General features: G+C 54.3%; 5 protein-coding genes across 5 annotated transcripts; 1 reads left to right on the forward strand and 4 right to left on the reverse strand.

The window, feature by feature from the left end:
• Nucleotides 1-178: 178 nt before the first annotated feature.
• FAA4_1 (long-chain fatty acid-CoA ligase) lies at nt 179-2,427 on the reverse strand (the record flags this gene model as incomplete). Its single annotated transcript, XM_071061343.1, has 3 exons — nt 179-268; nt 378-1,932; nt 1,985-2,427. 3 exons carry the CDS (start codon nt 2,425-2,427, stop codon nt 179-181), a joined length of 2,088 nt encoding a protein of 695 aa, XP_070917444.1.
• A 1,330-nt stretch (nt 2,428-3,757) lies between these two features.
• On the forward strand, nt 3,758-5,166 carry MFIFM68171_05924 (uncharacterized protein; the record flags this gene model as incomplete). Its single annotated transcript, XM_071061344.1, has 3 exons — nt 3,758-4,237; nt 4,299-4,806; nt 4,877-5,166. 3 exons carry the CDS (start codon nt 3,758-3,760, stop codon nt 5,164-5,166), a joined length of 1,278 nt encoding a protein of 425 aa, XP_070917445.1.
• A 24-nt stretch (nt 5,167-5,190) lies between these two features.
• On the reverse strand, nt 5,191-6,298 carry MFIFM68171_05925 (uncharacterized protein; the record flags this gene model as incomplete). Its single annotated transcript, XM_071061345.1, has 3 exons — nt 5,191-5,415; nt 5,529-5,966; nt 6,059-6,298. The coding sequence occupies 3 exons, from the start codon at nt 6,296-6,298 to the stop codon at nt 5,191-5,193; spliced, it is 903 nt and encodes a 300-aa protein (XP_070917446.1).
• A 1,080-nt stretch (nt 6,299-7,378) lies between these two features.
• MFIFM68171_05926 (uncharacterized protein) lies at nt 7,379-10,586 on the reverse strand (the record flags this gene model as incomplete). Its single annotated transcript, XM_071061346.1, has 7 exons — nt 7,379-7,815; nt 7,875-7,894; nt 7,938-8,213; nt 8,267-8,523; nt 8,577-9,142; nt 9,201-10,280; nt 10,340-10,586. The coding sequence occupies 7 exons, from the start codon at nt 10,584-10,586 to the stop codon at nt 7,379-7,381; spliced, it is 2,883 nt and encodes a 960-aa protein (XP_070917447.1).
• An 8,468-nt stretch (nt 10,587-19,054) lies between these two features.
• Nucleotides 19,055-20,861, reverse strand: MFIFM68171_05927 (uncharacterized protein; the record flags this gene model as incomplete). The annotated part of the gene is made up of 2 exons (XM_071061347.1): nt 19,055-20,703; nt 20,762-20,861. 2 exons carry the CDS (start codon nt 20,859-20,861, stop codon nt 19,055-19,057), a joined length of 1,749 nt encoding a protein of 582 aa, XP_070917448.1.
• Between the last annotated feature and the right edge of the window lie 1,422 nt (nt 20,862-22,283).

A 22,283-nucleotide genomic window follows, 5' to 3' on the forward strand; every position in this document is an offset into this window, starting at 1 on the left:
CGAGACTATGGCCGATTTAACTTGTATATTGTTCCATCCAAATCCATCAATTCATATCAATTCCAGATCCCACACAATCAATACAACAAACGCCTTTGCCATACGTACCCTGCCTTTGCAGAAACAAGCCGCATAATGCAATGGCACGGCAGACCGCGAAAAAGACCCGCCGCGAGACTCATTTGCCCTCCAAACAATCCTTGATCTCCTTGGCGTATCTCTCTCGTACCGCTCTGCGATTAATCTTTTGCGTTGCCGTCACGAGACCCTGTATATTATCCACAGTCAGCATAAACGTCTTAACCACCGAAACTGAAGAGAAAGGGGGCCAGGAAGGGAGACGGAGAAGAAAAATATATGAGAGTAAAAGAACTGACATTCCCCGGTGTCCACTCCTCCCCAACAATCACCACCCCGGCTACCGTCTCCATGGCGCTCAGCCCGGCCTGCTTCGCCACACCCTGCAGCCCTTTCAGCACCTCCCCTCGAACCCTCTTGTCACGGTGTAGTTCGCCATCAACGTCAACCCCTAGCTCCTTAGCCTTCTCCGCCAGGTTCTTCTCGTTGGCCACCACAATCGCAATCGGCTTCGGGTAGGCGCTCTCGCCGTGAATCATGATGTTCTGCACGTACGCGCTGCCGCGGTATATCGCCTCGAGCTTTTCCAGGGCGATGTACTCGCCGCCCTGGAGCTTGACGAGGTTCTTGACGCGGTCGATAACACGCACATGGCCGTGCTCGTCAAACTCGCCAATGTCGCCCGTCTTGAACCACCCGTCGGCCGTGATCGCCTTGGCCGTCTCCTCGGGGTTCTCAAAGTACTCCTTGACCACGGGGGCGCCGCGGATGAGGATCTCGCCCTGCGGCGGGGACGAGTCGACGCTGTAGTTGAGCTCGGGGAGCGACACAAGCTTGAGCTCGACGGCGGCCGGGATGGGGCCGATGGCGTCGGGCGTCCATTGCAGCGGGCAACCTAGCGCGCCGTTTCCGCAGGTCTCGGTCAGGCCGTAGCCGTTAAGCATGGGCGCGACGACCATGCTCATGAAGTGCAGGGTCGGGGTGGCGATGCCGCTGGCGCCGTTGATGATGAAACGGAGGCGCGAACCGGTCATGGCGCGGACTTTGCTGAATACGAGGCGGTCGAGGATGGCGGCGCCGGGGAGGTGGTTCTTGACGAGGAAGGATTTGAGATTGAAGGCTCCCCAAAACAGGGAGCGGGTCAGGGAACCGGACGAGTTCACTTTGCTCTCGATGCCCTTCTTGACCGTTTCCCAGATCTGCGGGACGCCAACCATGACGGTGGGCGCGAAGGTGCGCATGTCGCCGTGGCAGTTGCGCATGCTCGTGTCGGCAAGGGTGCGTGGGTGGCCGTACCCTAGCGTGGCGCCGACGAACATGGCGAGGTTCTCGAGCACGAGCTCAAAGATGTGGGCAAGGGGCAGGTACGCAAGGACGTACTCGCGGTGCGAGACGGCGTCTTCCATGACCGTGTACAGGCCGGCAACGGCGGCCACGAAGCCGGCGTGTGATACAGGGACACCCTTGGGCGGGCCGGTACTCCCGGAGGTGTACATGATGCAGTACGTCTCTTCGGGGTCTGGTGGGACCGGCTCGGTTGGATTCTTCTCGCCGAGGGTGCGCAGCTCCTCGAAAGAGAGGATGGTGAGTTCCGGGTGGGACGACTTGAATCGTTCGAGTTCGGCGTCGGAGATGGGGAGGTGCGTGGCGTGGTTGTAGATGAGGATCCTGACGGACTGGGCTTTCTTGAGAGGGTTTGCGATTGTCTTGAAGAGATGGGGGTCGACAAACATGGCGTTTGCCTTGCTCTGTACGAGTGAGTGCTCGACACCGCTCTCGCCGAGCGTGTCGTAGGCGGTAACAACGGTCATAGATTGCGATGAGCATGCATGCGCCATGCCGAGCCATTGTGGGCTATTTCCCAGTCAGGGATGTGGAAGGGGAGAGGGGGACCAAGACCACTCGCCTCGTAGTCGCGAAAATGTGCAGCCTGTCCCTAGGTGACAGCCCCAGCTTTCTCAAACCGGCGCCCACTTGCAAGACCATGGTAAAGTACTCCTGGTACGTCATGTACGAGTAGTCGGAGAGCTCGTAGTAGGTCCATTCCTTGTCGACTTGCCTTGTCTCGCCGTCGACAACCTTGGGGACCTTCTTGGTCTCCTTGTGGGTATGGATCAGCTTCCGGCTGCCAACGGCCGGCTCGTTGGCATAGCGTTCTGCGCTCCTCTTGAGCAGGTCAAAGGTAGTGTTGACATCGGTGGCGGGGCGTTCTACCAGAGCATCTTTGGCCTTGGGATGGCGGCGCGGGATGGTTTCACCTGCAACGGCTTGGTAACCCGCCGCTTCGACAGTGAATGGGGGTTTTTGCACCTTGCGCAGTGGTGTTGGCCCTGTGATGTACGACGACATGTTGCAACACCGGTGGTGAGACTGGAATTCGGGTCGTGATGTTGTCGTGGTTGTCAGAGCTGCTCGGCCAGCTTAATGCTGCGGGTTGACACTACTGTGCCGAGGCATGCGACCTTGCACGGAGCTAGCGAGCCTCGGTTCCTTTACCCAGTCCAATGCCTCTTACGCTGTGGCTTGCATAGGGGCGGAATGGCGTAGCTGGGCGTGAGACTTGGCTGGCTTCCAATATCCCGTGTATGGTACGCCAAGGAAGGGCTGCGTTTCTGTTGAGAACTAAACGCGTTTAGGTGCTTCGTTGCAGATGAACCGAAGTTCGAATACCGATTCAGGACGTGAAGGGAAAGATGCGGGAACCCCGCCATTTTGAACAGGCCACCATGTGGTTCCAGCTTTGCTGCTTGTTTTTGGCAAATGACCTCAACAATCGCCCGCTCATTCCCCAAAGCAGCAGCGCGATGACGGCAGACAACGCATGTCCCGGAACTTGCCACGCCAAGCTGCAGTAGCTTTGGCCAAGCCTTGTTACCTTCATACATATGGGCCAGGCTCCCCCGCTGGTGCTGCTAGCGAGGTCCACCCGATTCATAGTTCATAGGTGCTTTGTCGACGGTTGAGAACGTCAACATGTCAATGATCGAGATGTGCTGCCATATTACGGGAAAAACAAAACACCCGCATGGTTTTCCAGTTTGGAGGGAATCGTCCCAACAGCCTGAACTACGTAGGCCGCGAGACTCGCTCAGCCACACAGAACAACCTAACCCGCTCTGGGGATCAGCAACAGCAGCTCCTCGGTAGCAGCTCCTCGGTAGCAGCTCCTCGGTGGATCATCCAGCCCTACCAGTTCAAGCTGAAGTGGGACATGGGTGGACAGATTGAGCCCAAACCCTTTTCAGTATCCACAGCGATGTCATTGACATCCGATTACGCACTCCCTGTAAAGCAAACACTCTAGGCTAGTGAGTCGGTGCAGTCGGTGCACCGAGAAGAGTTTCCCCTATTCCATTTGTTTGCATTCACAAGTAGATCGCCCCAACCGGTGTAAGGATCAAGCGCTTGGAACGACTCACTATCTCCCGTTAGCTTCAAGCTTCTTTGGCTGCAATTGCAGTATGTCGACAAATACATTGGCTTGGACTCGTCTTGGCGAGCGAATCCTGCCGCCAGCTGACAGCGGCCCTGCAGGGTTTACGACAGCCTCGACGTCAGCTCGCGGCGCCAATCCGAGGAATGTCGAACACAACCGCAAAGCGACGCTTGAGGTCTCGGCTCTTAAGTGGCTTCTTTGTCGACGAGCAGCAGCAGCAGCACCCAAAACGGCAGCATTACCATGGATGCAGAAGACAGTGCCGATCTGGACGCCCAGGCGGGCACTCCCGCCCTGACCCAGCCGGACCCGCCAGTCTCGACAACCTCTGAGTCGACATCATCAACGGCAACCCCAACCGCGTCGGGCTCCGAACTGAGTGTCCGGACTCGCCGCAGGCCGATCCCGAGAAAGGGACACACAAAGTCTCGGCGTGGCTGCCTCAACTGCAAGCGGCGGAAGGTCAAGTGCCAGGAGAACCTGCCCGAATGCACCAACTGCACCCGCATCGGCCTGGTGTGCGAGTACCCCGAGCGACGCTCGACCTCGCCCACGTCGGTCCTATCCACCATATCCGCGCCCTCGGCCCCGCTCCAGTCCACCCCAACCATCTTTACCGCAGATGACATGCGGTACTTCCATCATTTCCTCATCGCTGCTTACCCCGCGCTTCCCATGCTCGCCGACGACGTGTGGAGGAGTGTGGCATGTCTGTCGCACAGTGTTTGTCTCCCCACATCTCTGACCGAAAATACAACAAGGAGCAACTGACCGACCTGTCAAGCATGACTATCTAATGCACGCCATGCTGGGCCTAGCCGCGTCCCACCTCGACCTGTATGGCGGCAACTGCGCTTCTCAAGCGCTAGCCCACCGCGTCAAGGCCATCCAATCTCTGAACCGGGCACTGAGCCAACCCTGCACCTCCGCCGCAGAGGCTGACGCCAGGTTCGCCGCACTGTTCTCCTTGACCTTCCAGGCCTCTTGCATGCCCGAGGGCATGCCCGAATTCCTATCCATGGTAAGGGGGTGCCATATCCTTGCTATCGAGTCCATGATGGCCTACGATGATTCGCTCTTCAGCGCCTTCACTCAAGAGGGCTATTCCGATAGCGTGAGGAGGCTCATTGGGACGTCCCCGCTCCAGCTCGACGCCGAGACGGAAATCATGGTCGACGACTTCACCAAGTCACTACGTGCTCTTGCGCCTCTCTGTACTAGCCCCTTGGAGGTACGATTTCTGGCTGCAACCGAGCGCATTATCAAAGTAGCCAAGGTGTCCGCCGCCGAAGGTCAGTTGCTGCATCATATGGCTCCAGAGCCAAATGTCTCTCAAAGCCCAGGGCTAATATTTGTGATTAGCTTTTGCTCAGTTTGCTAGTTTATATTCCCTGGTGAACCACGCAAGTAATGAAGAATTCGCCCCGTTTATAGATCCTGGGAACTACTCCGCCCAGCTCCTGCTCATCCACTTTATACTCATCGAGTTCGGCATCGGCCACATTTCTCTCGGTGACATTAGAAGGCGCTTTGCCTACCGCAAGATGACTTGTATCGCCTGGATGGAACGGCTCGCCGCCAGCCTACCAGACGAGTACCAGAAGTATGCGGAATGGCCAATGAGCTATGTCAGGAGACTAGCTGCTAGGTAGCCAGCCGGCGCACGACCTCTCTGCTCACTTCTTCCTCCCCGGCGAGTCAAGGGGTAGCTCTATCTCGTCCCCAATGGCCACTCCCTTCCCGCCATCACGTCCGAGGCATGCGCCGGGGTGCCAGATGCAAAACACGCCTGTTGCCACCAGCATCGCAAAACCATCGAACACCCAAAACAACCACTCAGTCCTGAACGCATACCCAGTCACACCCCCGGCGAACTCGGCAAGACGGTAGATGCACCGAAACTATTCACGTCAGCCCACCGAACCTACACCAAAACCACACATACTTTGTCTCTTTCTTTTTTTTTTTTAATAAAAAAAGAGATAAAATAATATAAAAACCAATAAAAACTCACCAAGATCAACACGGCCGATACTGCCTCGGCCACCATCAGCCGCTGCCACCCCACCGGCGCATTCTGCCTCACCGCCCGTAGACCGTCCCCCTTATCCCTGGCGATGAACGCGAACCGTGCCAGGACCAGCACGAAGGCCACAAACGCCGCCGTCTGCAGCGCCAGCCCCGCAACGAGTATGTCGACGCCCGTCAGCGCCCGGGGCCCGTTCCAGTTGGCCGCCGCCGCCACCACCGTCCCCGCGCTCTGGACGATGGCGGCCAGGATGTCGAGCCCGACAAACACGGCCGTAATGTGCCGTGCGTGCAGGCTGCCGAGGAGGTGGTGGTGCGAGGGCGGCAGCACGGCCTGGATGAGGCGTCCCAGCAGGAGGTAGACGGAGGCGGCTAGCAGGAGGGGGGAGAGGACGAGGAAGGAGAGCGAGGTTATGTATAGGGGCTGTTTTTATTTTTGTAACAGAAAGCTATTAGTAGGAGGGACGCAGGCGGCAGTATGGGGTTTAATAAGGGGAATCTGCTGTGTCTACCCACAAGGTTGGATTGGTTCCGGATCGACCAGCACCGCAACGCGAAGCCGACTGTCTCGGTGATCCCGCTCAGCACGGCGCAGATGAAGTACCGCGTGCGGTGGCGGATCAGCGTCAGGTAGGAGAGGTAGAGGGCTGTCAGGCCGAAGAGGACTGCGCCAATGATTGCGAGGGAGAAGACCGGGGAGTACGACCATACGGACGGGCCCGAGAATACTGGTTGGCTTGGGGCGCCGCTGGACATTATATTATTTTCTCTGGTTTTTTTTCTCTGGTTTTTTCCCCTTGTCGTGCGGTGGGAGTAGTTGTTTTGGGGTGGGCAGAAGGTTGGGCTTCGCAGTTCGTTAGACTTATTGTTGAGGATAGAACTTGGATGTTGGCGATGATCTAGGGGGGCTGACGAGGGGCAGCGAGGAGGGTGCGTTGCTGGATGCAGGTCGATTCGGTGTTGTGTCTGCCATCTTAGATTGGGGGTGTCTCTCTCTGGTTTTATAGAATCCACAGCATCATCTCTACAGGCGAGGCCTTGAGTGTAGCAACGGAAATCATCATTCGAATAGCGAGAGACAGCGGGAAGAGGTGGCACGGAGAGTATTATGCAATCCGTCGGATTCAGTGCGAGTTGCTGGCGTGGAGGACAGGGTAATTACGGTAACCCATTGTGGCACAAGCGAAGCTCAGGGTCCAAAGGACTGGCCCACGGTTCATGCCCAGTGCCAGAACCTTGCGTATCAAAGTCAATCACAGACGAGTGTTGGCAATGCATCCAAATCGATGTTCATTGAAGGGTACCCTAGTCGTTTAATGGCCGTCCTCATCGCGTTGACCCATCTCGGCAGGCGTGGTGGTGCCTGTTGTTTTGTGATTGGTCGACGCAGACAGAGCCTCGAAGCGTCGTTGTCAATCCGAGGAATCCGACATGGGACTGGGGGCGAAGCGTCACGCCAAGCACATTTCACGATTTGCATATAATCCACGATCTAAAAGCTAAGGGATTCCAACCCCGGAGAGAGTCAATATCTTTTTTTTCTCTTTTCTGCCCTAACTGTCTGTGGCGTACCACTACCATGTTTAATGCGGTTGTGCCTCAGAGCGTAAGAGAGCTCCAAATAAGGATGTCTTGTGTTCGATCCTCTCAAGACTCTTGAAGAGCCACCGCACATATTATCGCAAAGGCGCAAATGCAACCCTATCTCGACGGGGAAAGCACGGGGTAAGTAGCAGCAAATATCCGGCAAACTCTGATGGGGAGGTCTCCCAAATCGCCCAATCTCGTTCCATAACCGACTCAGTTCCCGCTGGTTTCACTTCAGGGTCCTAGGGGTCACTCTTCGATGTCGAAACCAATGCTGGAGTCGGACGAGTCGTACTCGCCATCATCCTGGACTTCCCCCTCAAGGAACTCCTCGGGGATGTTGAGCGGCTCAACTTTGATGACACCTTCCTCCAAGTTCGGCGCTCGCCACTGGGCCGCCCAGGCAAGGACCAAGGTCTTAACGGCCCTCTGCAGCCGTCTCTTCCTGCCCAGCGCTGTGTAGTTCTTCTCAGGAACAGCCTGCAGATTGCCGAGCAGCAACCCAATCTGGATCCTCACTTGGCGCACCATGGATCTGGAAATGTCGTCAAACTCCTTGGGAAGGAAGCCAACGCGACGTTTGTACTCGTTTTCCATCCTGGTATAACCCTCAAGGAACATGTCTCGGCAGTTTTGTCGGACCTCACGGCAGATTTGCCTCTGCTGCTTTTCGAAGAGACCGTTGCCTAGGACAGGGAGGTTGGCGGCGGTTCCTCAACAACCATCCGTGTATCTGGAGGCTCACCTGTGATCTTGAGGGCGTCCCTGAAGACAGGAGACAGCCACAGCCCGCAAATCCTCAACTAACAGCGGGTGAATTTGAGACGCGCCCTCCGAAATAGCTTTGATAGAATACGCGATCTTGTCACGCAGTTCTTCCTCGATCCCATGCACGGAACTAGCCGTGTCATCGAAGTGGGGGATTATGTCTGGGGCAGTTTCGCGGATATGGTTCGTCACCTCGCACATGTACTGGCGCCAAATCTCTGAAACATTGTTCATCAGTGTCTCTTCAGTTCTGGGGAGCTCGCTGTGAAAGAATCCTAACCAATCGTCGAGGAGACTGGCTAGAAACGGGGTACCCCTGAGGCAGCTATTGTCAGTAACCTCCAAGCTAATATAGATTCAGCAACCTACAATGACACGGGGAAGTCGTAGTGTTGTCGTCCTACTCCGGCGCTCTGGAAGGGGGCGCCATTCCTTTTTAGGATAGCTTGATATGTTACCCAAGACATCTTCAGGGTCGAGTTCTCGTTTTCTGGATATTTGTAAACCCAGCGTCTGGCGGCATTGGCTGCCACCGCCTCGCAGGAATGAAGCTTTTCGTCCTTGTTCCGTAGAAGGCGAAAATTTCTAATCTCCTGAGCGCTACTGTTGAGGAATGCACGAATTTTCTGTCAAGCCTTGGTTAGTATATGTCATGAGTGTGTAGCAGGAGGTAACTTGCGTTGCAGTACTTCTCGTGGCTAGTTTTGAGTAAAGATTCGACTTCTTGCTTGGAGAAAACAACTGCTCCCCGACTGGCGTCGTCAGACCAGCGCTTTATGCCGTGTAACTGCCGCTGAAGCCCACACAGCAGCGAGTCAAGATGCTCTTCACGGTGAGGAAAGGTCGCCTCTTCCAACCATTGACTCAGCCTCGGAATGCCCGTGTAGCGCTTGGAGGGAAAGCCTGGCATGGGTTTCCTGTCCTTGAGGAGGTCCCGGAAAGCTGCAGCGCTGACCGGAAGCACCTCAACTGATCCATCGTACTGCTTCCTATCTCGCGCCGCCACACGGGAGAGCTTCTTCTGGCGGCGCGCAAAATCGTGGGCAATCCGTTTCTTGAAGTACGAACTTCGAAACCAAACGCAACGATGTTTTTTCCGACTCTCCAACGTTTCCAAGGCTCGGTCGAGCTGCGCTGCATCGTTCACTAGCTTCCTCTTCAGCCTGCGCTGCGTGCGCTGGTGTCTCATATGCTCAGCCCGCTTTTCTTTCAGCGATGCTGCCTTTCCGCGTTGTATCCGGTCTGCTAAGAGAGTTAACTGGGATATTAAAGTGCGAGGAGTTGGCGCCGAGTGGTTGATTACCATCCCTGAGCCAATCTACCCCAGAAGCTGCGGGTTTAAACCCATCGATGTTCTCTTTCATCTTCGCACAATTTCGGCTCATCGCTTGCAGTTTTCTCTCGGCAGTTTTTAGCTGCTGTTGTATTTCTTTGGCCCGTACTGAGATGGATTTGATCTTGGCTACGTCGTCCTGCAGCTGGGTATCTTGCCTTGCCTCTCTGGAACCTTTGACGAAAGCATCGCAGTCGATGTCATCGATCTTGGAGACGACGACGCAGAAGCTCCCTTTGTGGTACTTGCCGTCGAGTTTCATGCGAAGTTCTTGGTATTCCCCCATCAGCTTCACACCAGTCTTCTCGTCGACTGCACGAATCGCAGGAGTCACGATCGCCGTGACGGAAAGTTCTTGGAAGTATCGCTCGGCAACGGCGGAGCGGCTCCCAACCGTGTCGGAGAGCCCCGGCAGGTCAACCAAAACAATATCATGCTTGAGGATCTCAGCCTTGATGTATAATCTGACCTCCTCGATCAAAGGCCAGGCGATGATGCCTTCGAGAGTCGGGGTCGAGTCGAAATAGGGCTTCACGTCAGCAGCGAACTCCTCTGCGTTCGAAGAGTTGATTGCCATCTTTGTCCCAAGGAGCTTAACGATGGCGTCGTTGTTGCCTAGGACAGATTCTACTATGTTGTCCGTATCCTCGATATCAGTCTCGTCGAGGCCCCAGACGACGCAAACGTTGCCGATCCCCTTGGAAATGATGCGAGTAACTTCTTCGATTGCCTCGACACGTTCGTCTTCATTGTCAAAATCTTGTTTTCTCAACTCCTTCCTGTCCTTTACCGCACTCAGAACCTCCTTCAACTCTTTACTGACATCCTCTTTGCTGCGAAAGATGACATCCGCTTTGAACTCGCGGCCGGGAGTGTTGTCATCATTCCAAGCGATCCGGCACACGGTTGCAGTGGCGGCCTCCATGCTGCTGGAAGGGAGGAGTCCCAGAAATTCTAGGAGTGCATTCAGAAGCGACGTTTTGCCTACACCTGTAACTCCGGCGACGCCGACCAGGATTTCTAGGCTCGTATTTTTCACTTGCAGTTTGGCTACCGGACTGTCAGCAACGGATAACGAAGTTGGGCCAGTGTCACGGTGTATTTCCCACCCATCTCATCCATCCATTCGCGAAGCTCATTGCCACATATCAAGTCGAGAACGGCGGCCTTGCCCGGGCCTTCACGGTCGAGAGCGGCACGAATTGGATCGCGCAGCTTGTGGGAGAATACGAATGCATCATCCACAGCCTGTTGCTTTAGACAAACTCGGGTGTGGATGTCTTCATTGCTGCAAGTGTTCCACGCGAACTCACTATTGAGCCGTGCCAGGGCAGTTAAAGCTGTATCACGTTCCATGTGTACGAGCCGGGTTAGCACTCGGGAGTAATGAAGAGAAAAGAAAACAAGAGGGAGAGATAAAGGCAATGAGGAGGAAAGGTCGTGTTAGCGGTGCTTATTTGGAAATATATGACCATCAGACTCTTGGTTTTCTCAAACTAGGCAATACGAGAAGGGAATTAAAGGTGGAAAAGAAGCGGAAACAGAGAATGGGGTGGGGGGATAGGGATAAAACGAGTAGGGAGATGGAACCTTAAATGCGGTATCGCTTGTCGCTTCTTCCTTAAAAGAGAAGGAGAAGGAAGGGGGAGAGGAAGGAAGAGGGAAGGAAAAGGAGAGCAGAAATGGGCAAAGGAACAAAATAAAAGAGAACGATAGATGAGAAGAGATGGAGGAGAAATGGACGGAGGTGCAATCTGAGCATATATGGTCAAAGCTTTATTATAATTGCCTTCTTTCCTTTTCCTCTTTCCTTTTTTTTTTTTTTTTTTTTGTTGGGGGGGGGGGGGGGGTTGGTTTGTTTTGTTTTGTTCTGTTTAATGAAAGTAAGGGAGATGATGCCAACGCTGAGATATCGCTTTTAATAGTATTTATAGTATTTATAGGGAACAAGATACAATCCCATTAAGATACTCGATACTCTTGTCCAGGCAAAATTTTCATGTTATTGCCAAGTTCACATTGGAAAGGGGCTCAGGGGGGGCCCAGGAGAGGAGTAACCATATCGATGTATAACCCGACGTCACAAGGGAGCAATATACGTTTTGAGACATTGCTCAGACGCAATTTATAGAGCTCTACAGAAAACTGGTGGTTTTATTCTCCGCGGGAAACGCAGCCTCGACGGAACCTGTGATCAGGTGGGAAGAGCTTTACGACCGGTCCCCTGATGTTGACACATCAAGCTAACAGCTAGTCCCCGCATGATAGCAATCCATTACCGAGGTATCCGTATATATAGAACCGGTCACAAATTTCAGTCAACAGCCCGGTGTCGTCAGCCTTGGTATGTCGGGACCCCCAGCGTCCCCTGACCTCGAATCCACAGGTGACAACATCTACCAGAAGTCTCGTCCTCGGAGCAACAACAGGAGGGCCATCCCCACATTCACCAGGAGGCCTTCAGTCCTACGGCTGCCACAGTCAGCTGAGGTAAGTAAACTCCCACAACAAGGACCTTACCATCGCCGCTATGCATCGGTTGATCCTATGAGAGCATGCCGTTCCACGATCACCCAGACCGGCTCTTTGCATGTGTAGACGGCAGGGCACAGTGACAGACGGCGTTGCCACAAAACGCACAGATCATCATTCAAAGTGTACCAATATGACTATTAGATTGCGGCGCCGAGTAATGGTACGCAGCTCAGGGCTCCCCGGCGAGCTCCTGTCAGCGAAGATGTTGTCATATTGGCATGACCGGAAAGCCCAACAACCGAGAGACAAAACCGATCAAGCCACACGACCACCGCCTTGACATCATCGTCCCATCTCTAACGTCCATAGGGGAAATATGAGATCGGCAGCCAGAGGAGGCAAAAGCAGCGGGGGACTCATGGTGACGCAGCCTCGCGCTAGCGTTGCAGACAACCGAGGCTAACTCAGCCGCGAGACATCATCACTCCCATCATCCCATTTTCCCAAGCAAGGGAGGCCACGTGAAACGGCCTTACCCACTAGCCACACCGCTTTCCCGTGGGGATTTAGAGAGATCTTCTTGATTCAGTTCTCGACGCAACCGTAAAACAAGCTCCATCATCCCGCATGCCGCCCGCATGCCGCCCACGTGCATGCCCACTTCTCGCCACGTCCTCCGCCTTTCCCCGCAGAAAAGGACGAGATCCGATGTGCTGCCGTAAAGGCAGCGGGCCAGGACACTGTGTCTCTTGGTATGAGACTTTGGATATCAACTCTGTCGTGACACCATCTGTGGTTGGACATCTAGTAAGAGCGTCGTTGTTTGCTTGTGTGCGGAGTGATGTGGCGAATAGAGAGAGCATGTTACCAATGCCTCCCTTTCCAGCTTGCGCAAAGCCACGGTCACGCAGCTACTTCCATGGAAACTCAGTCACAAAACAACGGACGAACGGTTACAGTTGCAGCCCGCGGAGCCCAACCCAGCAGGAAACGTGGCTAAGTGTCAAAACGTCGAGTGTCTCTGCCACGAACTACCACAGGTACCCAATACATCCGCCCAAGTACTGCTCACACATGGGTTTCACCGAGTCATTCAACAACCCATCTCCCACCCGACAGCCGACCGGACCGAAGCCAGAGCACGGCTGATGTGTCCAGCGCCACCGTGCTGTGGCGAGTCAGCTATCCTTGTCAGCCCCTCACCGGCAGCCAAAAGCCAAACTCAGCCCGTGTGGCTGATACGGAACCCGGCAGAAGTCGGAGGTTTGATAGGCCCCTCCGAGATCCGAGGCCCCGGCTTCCCCAGACAGCCGGTTTGTAACCGGATGCGGAATTCGGCGAAAGTTCTCGAGGATTTCCTAAAAAGGAGACATTTAACATTCCTTTGCCCGGGTGTGAGGAACCCCTAAATGTCTATGGTGGAGGGTCGGGTGGAATGCTGCAGCATGCCGACGCTGGCCGACGAAGGGCCGATAGCCCCCTTGACGAGCCAGGAACAAGAGAGAAGAATACGACGGGCAACGTGAGGTTAGTCTGAGAGGTGCTCTGACACGTCTCGGTGGCGGCCACCCCAATTGCTCCTGACTTCTTCGCAAACAAATGCGGCCGGACCCCGCGATGCCAAGTCGCCTCCAACTTGACGCGATCCATCATGTCTGGCACGACATGGTACGCTAACAGATGCTGAGAAAACTTAAACAATACTGAAGGGGATGCTGTCGAGGTATGCCTTCGAGGTTGTAAACATGGTGTTGTGTTTGGATGTGACTGGAGGCCTGAGTTGCTCAAGAAGCAGCCAATGATGTGCAGAGGAGATGATCAGACTCTGTCCGCAGTTCCGGTTTGATGCGGACCACTGTCCTGCCTCCGATTCCGGGCAGCACGTGGCTCAGATCCGGTACCTTACTCAAATAACTTCGTACAGACTCCCACCACTATGAGTCGGCTACTTCTTGGCCTCAAAACCCGGGCTAGGGCTACCTGGGTCGTGAAGTGCCAAGGTCAAAAACGGACGGAATTGGTCTCCGGTCGTTGGTCGGTCATTAAGTTCCCTTGGCGAGGCGAACAGATCTTGTATCCCTTTCACTTTCCAGGTGTGTTTGCCGTGCGTCGCGAGCGGATCCGTTGCTGCGTACTTAACGGAGAAGTGCCGGCCTACCAAATACACGACGACCAAGCATGCCGAACGTGCTGCAGGTGAAAACTTGTCGCCGGTCTCGATGGCCGCGGAGGTGGGCAAGACGACTGGCTCCCACGCATTGTGAATTACAAATGAAGCCCCCACGCCTCCGGAGCAGAAACCCTAACGAAAGACTGGCTGAAGGCCAGTTTGCCGAGCCGCTGGCGAAGGTCAAGACCGATTGAACGGAAAGCAAAATTCGTGTCTCGGAATGCACCCAAAGAAAAAAAAAAAGAAAAAAAAAAAAAGGCAAAAAGAAAATTAAAGAAAAGAAAAGAAAAGAAAAAAGAAAAAAGAAAAAAGAAAAAAGAAAAAAGTCGGTGAGCGCACGAATGTTTGCAAACGGAGAGACTTGTCGCAGCCAGGCATGCAACTAAGGCAGCTCCGATAAGGCTTATCGAGGGCCTGATGCAACCCGACACCCCCATCAGTACCTTGATCTCTCCATCTCCCAGTGTCGGGAAAGGAATCCTTGGGTAGCTACCCCTCTATTTAGCGGGCGGGGCTTTCTGCCGTGCATCAAAGGCGTGCTCCCGGCGGAAGCTGGGATCCAACCGAACTGCACAAACTGCACCGGTCTGATGTCTGATGAGTTGTTGTCCCCGGAAAGCTGCGAGGGCCGCAAGAAAAGGCCAAGCTGGATTTCTAGTTTCCCCGCAATAGAATTGCGAGATAAATTTTCAGAAAAAAAAATCCATCAATAATAATAAGAATAATGATAAACTTGCCTAGTCAATCTGCAATTCTTAAGGCTGAGTACTGTACAGCGCACACCAAGGTAAACGGTACATGCACCTGTTGCATACCGCAAGCCACATGCGCCTCGCTCACCTTTCCTCTCCAACCATCCATGGGTGTATTCAACCAGAGTTGCGACAGCTCATTAAATTTGTCTTGTGACGCCGGGCCAGCATGCCTCGAGCCCCTACTGAGTGCCATGGAATATAGACGCAGGCCTACTTGTCACGGCGGTAGCTGAGTTGTGACAGTGTGATTGCCGTCCTTATTGGGAATTTGATGTCAACCATACCGGAAAGGGGGCTTCTAGGCATCGTATTGCCCATCCCGCAATGCTCTTTCCGATGCCGGGCCGCGCCGGGAGACACTGACGTGTCGATGCCCCAAGCTCGCCAGCACAGCCTGTCTGAGCAGAGGAAGCGCAGTTCCGCGGTGACCACACCGACTGTTGCCCGAAATTCTTGCGGTAGATGCATCCAGCTTAGGCCTCGAGAATGCCTAGTATGAGCATCCACACACACACACACACACACACACACTCTCTCTCTCTCTCTCTCTCTCTCTCTCTCTCTCTCTCTCTCTCTCTCTCTCTTGCCCCCTCTCTGCAAACCCGTCTACGTATCATCAGCGATACTTGCTCCGTCAACTCCGTCACTTGGCGCGATTTTTGGGTGTCAGCTATGTGAAATGAAGCGCTAGCCGCTAACAACGGATTGAATCATGGCGTCACGCTGCGTCCGACAGCGCCAAAACCGGAGTTACTGTCTAAAGTGTAGAAACAGTAAAGGCTGCAAGGCTGCCTCACTCACAGCCGACCCCGGAAGGCGCTCCGCTTGTTTCGTTCCCGACGGTATTAGTTGCTATTTTCCTGAGATGGAACTCTTCGTGGGGGATGGCAAACACCAAACGGGGCGTAGTGATTCCATCCGCGATTGGCCCGAGTTTTTTTTCGATGCGCGCCTGCCTTTGCCAGAGAGCCATTTCACCAGCCGGGAACAGACACGGCCCCGTTGGGCATGTCGCGGGGCGACGAGCGGCCTCTCCTTTTCTGCGTTGTCATGATCACATCTTTCAACACCGCCTCACGCCTAGATTCGTTTCACCAGTTACAGGCGCCCGTGGCGAGCCGAAGCGGAGACGGGAACTCTGTGGGATCGAATCGGCTTTCCCATAGCCTGTCGTTTTGCGTATGAGGTGAACGGACGAAAGCCGCGTTCATGCCCATTGGTTGGTGTTCGTCCCAATCCTCCATAGGCACGTGCATGGACTGCCCTCACGGGACCATGAAGAAATTCAATATCCCCCACCCGCAAAACCGAGCCGTCTCAACGCTCTGCAATGCAAAAGAGACGCGTAACAACGATATTTGTCGGTGAGAAGATGAGGAGCTAATATTGGAAGCTAAGCTCGACTTTTTTCTAGCACGAAAGATATTTCAGCAATTGCAATATCTGTTACTACAGAAACGACCCCTAGCTGGATGAATACCTAAGCTGCCGAGAGATATCGCAGAGCTGCAGATCACCATCAGAATCACAAGAGAGGCACCAAACGCTGAGGCGGGCGATGTTGTGCAGCAAGTCCGTCCCACTGCGTGCCAAGCACCATAGCATCGGTGTCACGAAAGATCTTGGGGCAACGCATGTGCGTACCCACTGCCAGCACATCTGCCCAACTACTACACCTAGGGCAGTTCTTCTTTGCCTCATCGTATCATCCAAGAATAGGCCGACGAGTCAGCTGCGCGCAGTCGGCCCGCGGCTGCCCCTCTCTTCCGCTTCTGTTGTGCTCTTCCCACGCGCGAGTAAAATGGAGAAATTGATCAACGAGCCCGACCATAGGCAGATGTCTCCGGTTTACTGGTGAATACTGCCGTCATAGTACTAAGTCGGGCCGGTGCCCCTGCCGAGAAGAAGCGGAACGGAAGTGGCACCGGTGAACGTCGGCAGTGACAATGAAACCAGGCGTTACATAAGCAGCCGTGGCAATCACTGCCCTACCACTACATCTTGAGGCTCGATGGTGAGGGAGGGTGTGATGGATGGAAAGACACGAGGCCTCGACCGTCGGCAAAATGGCTGAAATCGGACAGAGGGTACCGTCGGTGATGTAGAATAATAAGGCAAGTGTATTGGTGGGTGGCTTCGATCCGATCCGGTGTGATAAAGTTCTGTCTAAGTGGTTGCCCACCATCTAAACGGAGGGTGTGGCACCAATTAACGTCTTTAGCAGTGCTGCATATCATCAGACACCTAAGTAGTCCGAAAAAAGGTACTAAACATCAACCAAAAACCACAGACTGTAAACGCACCCAAAGATGCAGCACGAATTGAGACTTTTGGATTCCCAATTCCTCCACCGTTACAGCTTCTTTCCTTCTCAACCACCCATTGCCGTCTCGAGCGTACATACACCACGGGCTCTCCGATGCCCCGCCTCAAGTATCTTCTACCTCCGCTCCACACCTGACCTCCCCCCGGCAACATCCGCAACATTGTCCAAACAATTCCACGTGGCAGCGGGCAAGCAACAAAGACGATACCCAACACCCAGACTCCAAGAAGGAGTCAAACAAAGGGTTGATGACGCCCTCCCGGGCGTAACCCGATCGGCCTCGGGACCGAGATAACTAGAACGGCAGACCGAGCGGAACAAGCCGCCGCAGCACCCTGACATGGCACCACCGAAGCATACCGGGGATCCCGTCAACCCATTGTTCGAGAGAGCCTCAACATCTTTATCACCCATCCAGCCTCAACACATGGTTGCTGTCAACCTGCGAAGTGATTCTTTCTTTTGTGCGGCAGACGCCAAGGTAAGATACCCGAGGCGCCCGAAAATAAAGCCAATATCCTACTTTGCGGACGAGGATTACCGAGTTAGAGTCAAAGAAAGAGGGAGAGAGGGGGGGGGAGAGAAGGATTTTCAGAAGCAGCTAGATGTTTTCTTGTTACTTCACACACACACACACACAAGCCCAGACGGACGGAGACTGCGGGGTGGAAGAGAAGCGGTTCTGCGTCCGCAAACAACCAACCTAAACAAACTCCCGGGTCAAAACGAGACGAGGACTGTGACCTCAAAGAACTCAGATAGATGATGCACTCTGCAAAGATTCAGAACTTAGTCACTACAAGCAGAATAGACTGGAATAAAAAAAAACAAGGGAGGAGCTTGGGTAAGACCAATAAAGAAGCAGCCATTCAAAGTCGCGATCCATGGAGAGCTTTCCCATCACATGCCAAATTTTCTTTGTCGCCTCTGCAGTGTCCTATCTACATTATCTAACCTACCCCTCATCAGCAGGAAATTGGGACCGACGCACAAAAGCATCAACACCATCGTCCAAATTAGCCTTTACCAGATTTTGGCACGTCACACACACCCCACCAAACCGAATGATTCTGGTCCAAAACCTACGTCGGTAATTAACTTGGTCGTACAGAAGCGCGGGTACGACACGGAAGGGCGGTTTGTCCTAATAAACAATCATGTATGTAGGGGTACTTTGGAATTAAAACGTCCACCAACACTGGGATGCAGCATCGAGTCACCAGACCATCAACCAGGATGCGAAAGGAACCAACTAATGTTTTTTAAAACTCTTTTTGATTTGTTTTCCCAAGTCTTTTTGGTCTGTTTTCAGATTTTTAGCTATTTTACAGTGGAACCACCATGCAAAGCAAGCAAAGTACCTGCCCGCTGGGTGGTCAAACACTGTTTTTTTCTGCTCCTCTTCCGGCCCTCCTCCTTACTTTTGTGGAGACTTCGCATCTCTCCTTCTGCGGTTGCCCGCCAGCCCGACTTTTTCCTGCCTTAGAGCACGCACGCACGCACGCACTCTCTCTCGTGATCTTTTCCGCCTCTCCCCTATGTATGGCTCCAATTCTGTGCCACCAACACCCCCGATGAGGAGCATGTGAAAAGTCAGAAATCCATAACCTTGCGAAGAAAAACCAAATGCAGAAGACCGTGGTATCATGGTGATATAAACAAAACACAAAACGCCGCTTGGTGTGAGAGGAGGAAAAGGGAAAAAAGAAACAAATCGACAGAGATAGGCAGTGATGCCGTTATTGTAACATCGGTCAACCATGCCAGTCCCTTGCCAGACCGAAACCATGAACAGCCATCCGACCGAGGTGCCGCCTGATATTAGGGGGTTTCCAACTGACGCTGCAACACCGCGAGCCGTACCGCCGAATGGTCCGCATGTGAAGATTGTGAATTTCAAGAAACGCCAGCCGAATCATGCATAGAAATGTGTCATAAGCCGTAGCCGCTCGCGATGCTCGAATCAAAGTTATACACGGCAGTGATTCCCATCTGCCAAATACACGGCCGTCGCCTCCCTGTGGGTATCTTGTGGGGTATAGTGCTGATGTAGGATGATGTCGCGGCTAAGGTGATAAGTTTAATAGCGATTAGGATATTACCAGCCTTGGGCGTGGTAACCCGTAAAGGGGTTCTTGAAGTATTGATCCCAGCTGCCAGAGTTCGAGTCATTGTCCTTTTTCATGAACGGCTTCTCCGGATACTGCTTCAGGTTCGCCACGTCGTGTGACGTGTGCCGACGCTTGAGGACGGCGTTGGCAGTCGAAGACTTCTGAGACCGTTCCCGGAGGAGGTTCCTCCGGAGCGATTCAGTCAACTCGGTGGCAAGCATGTTCCGCCGAGTCGTCCGCGGGGAGAGAGCAGCCTGGTGGTGAATACCGGTGGCCACCACATTGATTGGTTGAGCGCTGGACCGAGGGATTTCATTGATGGGCCGCATTGGCGGCGCGCGGACGTTGCCTCGCTTCATCATCAGCGGCGCTTCATCCGAGTCGTTGGGCGAGGCAACGAGGGATGGTCCATGAAGAGCAGTCCGGGCGCGGGGAAGAGCCGAAGTCGACTGCGATGCCGTGTTACCCAACCTCTGAGCGCGGTTGTTGTTCGCCAACATCAACGTGATGAGTGACCGCCGCGATGTAAGGTTGGCGCTGGAATCTACGCGCTGGAAATGAATCTTCTCCTCGACGCTCGACTTGCCGCTCTCCTCCGCAGACTCCTCCTCCCACTCCTCATCGTCATCGTCGTCAATGGCGCTCTCATCAATGTAGTCGTCCTCGGTATCGCTGATAGCAGACGAAGTGAAGGTCTGCGTGACAACCTGGTTGTTGAAGGAAGCCGTCTTCTTCTGTCCATTGATGGCAGTAGCAGGCCGCTGAAGCAGTTGTGGGTTCTTCGGAGAATCATCCTCTTCCGACGAAACTCCAACCTGGAACATTTTCATCTTGGGCTGCGGGGCAAGTTGCTTTCTCGGTTCCACCTGGCGTTCCTGGAACAATTCTTCATCCGAGCCTGAAGAGCCACCCAGGGCAAACTTCGCATGCTGCTTCTTGGGTTGGATGAGCTTCGGTGCCGGTGCGTCAGTGGGCTCCGGGATGGCACTTGGAGATGGGGCCTTGGACGTTTGCGACGTGATACGGCTGGCGGGCATCTGAGACGGAGAGAAGCCTCGGGTGACAATTGTTTGTCTCTGCGTCAACGACTCAGGCGAGGGCTCTGAGTGAAGAGACTCCATGGAGGCGTTCTCTGATGTCTGGCGCGACTCCTCGGTCGTGGTCGAACCTGTCCGCGAGTTTTCGGGCTCGGGAGAGCTCGTCGGCTCTTCCTCGGCTGGTGGCGACCGAGGCATGATGGGAAGTGGCGCATCGAGAGGCTCCTTGGCCTGCATGATCGACACAACCATCTTCTCCAGCTCGTCCGACGTGATGTGACGCTCTCGGCCGCGGCTGCGGCTACTGGCGCACGAATCCTGTCTTTGTATCCTCGGCCGCAAAATGTCAACCGGCGCCGATTCTGCGCTGAAGTCAACCGCCTCTTCGTCTGCCACCGAGTCCACGCTTCCCGAAAGCTGCGGAAGTTCGTCCGCAGCCACTTCGCGAGAGTACCGAATATCCCGAGGCTTGCTGGCAGCACAAGATGTGACGATTATCTCGCCACTCTCGCAGCAAAATGTTTCACGGTTCCACAGCCGCCAACTCAAGTTCTCTAATCTCCTTCCTTGAGCGACTGAGTCGCGACACCTTGCAAAAACTGTAGAGGTGCTGTCAGCAAATGTTGGCTGGCACCGGCGGTGGTGGGCAGAACTTACCAGTCCACATGCTGAAGAGATTCGCCGGATTGGTGGTGTCAACCTTGTGGATGACATTGGCGTCTACCTGTAGGACGGGGGCCTCTAAAGACAGCGGCATGTTGGTTGAGGAGCTGCTCGATTGTTCGAGCAGGTTCTGCGCCGCGGCCAGAGTGAATGGTGGTGAGGTACTTCGCGACACGATCGCGAATATCGGTGTTTTGGCCGGTAGGATTAGCGCTTAAAGAAGTGCGATCCTTTGGAGGATCTGCTCTGCACCGAGAGCGGAATTAAACCGTGAATCCAATTACTGTCCAGGTCCGAACTTTATCCACAGGGCCTGGAAACCTGAAACTGGCCGACGTCTGTCAACCTAGTAGTCGTTGCGCTCTTCGAAGACTGTCGATCGTCGATGACGCGCCTCTGTGCAAGGGCCGAGTCGACGAAGAGGTGTTTGTACGAAGGCTTCTCGAATCGTTCGTGAGGTCTCCTGGAATGCCCAACTGCTCAAGGGTTGCAACAGGTGGTCAATCACGGCACCGGGTCGAGCGGTTGTTTTTGTAAAGGCTAGAGATGGGGGGAGAAGAGACAGGTGTGGTGGGGAAGGATGGGATGTTCATGTATAAGGGAATTGTCGGGGCCGAGAGCAGGGCTAGGCCGGCTGCGTGGGATTGTGGGCCACGATGCGCGGTGAATAAAAGCAAATACCTGGGCAGGTACCCACGACATCGACAACCTGGTCGGTCGCAGTCCCCGGTACAATGTACAAGCCCCCAGAAGTCCCCGACGTACCGGACAGGGGGTACCATTTGGAGGGGTTGGTGGCGGAGAGTGTCAGGGCCAAAGAAAGCAAAGGTACAGTACCTGCCAGCCTGAAGTGAGGTCACCCACCCAAGCCTCGATTTTGCTGGCAAAACAAACGCCTTTGCCCAACTGGTGGAAAACGGAGAGCTCGTTGACCTATCTGGTGCAGCAAATTGTTTTCCCACTGCAATCTCGGACGCTCACAGAAGGGATCCCTGCGCGTTTGCCAATTGAACGAGGGCCTTAAGGAAAGATGGCGAGGGCAAGGAGAAGGTACAGAAAAAGAAGCCCACGTAGGCCAGTTCCCTTGGACCAGGGCTTTCGCTCAAACGGACCGAAAAGCCTCGGTTCCACCGCTTACCCTGAAGCGGCAGGGCAGGCCGGGAATTTACCAAACTAAGTTTACGGTACTTTTACAGCTTAAGCTTGTTTGGGAAGCAATCTATCCGTACGGGTTCGGGCTAACTCTCGGCTTTGTCAGATTATGCACGTTTCGCAAACGGTGGGCTAGGTAATTGTCCAAGGTTAGGAAAATACCCGGAACAGCATGATGGTCACGTTGGCTCGCCGCCAAGCGCCCAAAAGGGAACCATTATCCTGAAGAGGCCAGAGCTGACCAGCCCCGGGGAAATCTCCCGGTATGGGCTCGCTGGCAGCGTTTTCCGAGCGGTGGCTGTTCTCCGTTACACATACCTCCTCATAACAGGCCAACTCGGCGCTCCTTCCGAGGAGTCAGGAG

The sequence above is a fragment of the Madurella fahalii genome (assembly GCF_045866475.1).
Source record: "Madurella fahalii IFM 68171 DNA, scaffold_3, whole genome shotgun sequence".
NCBI lineage: Eukaryota > Fungi > Ascomycota > Sordariomycetes > Sordariales > Madurella > Madurella fahalii.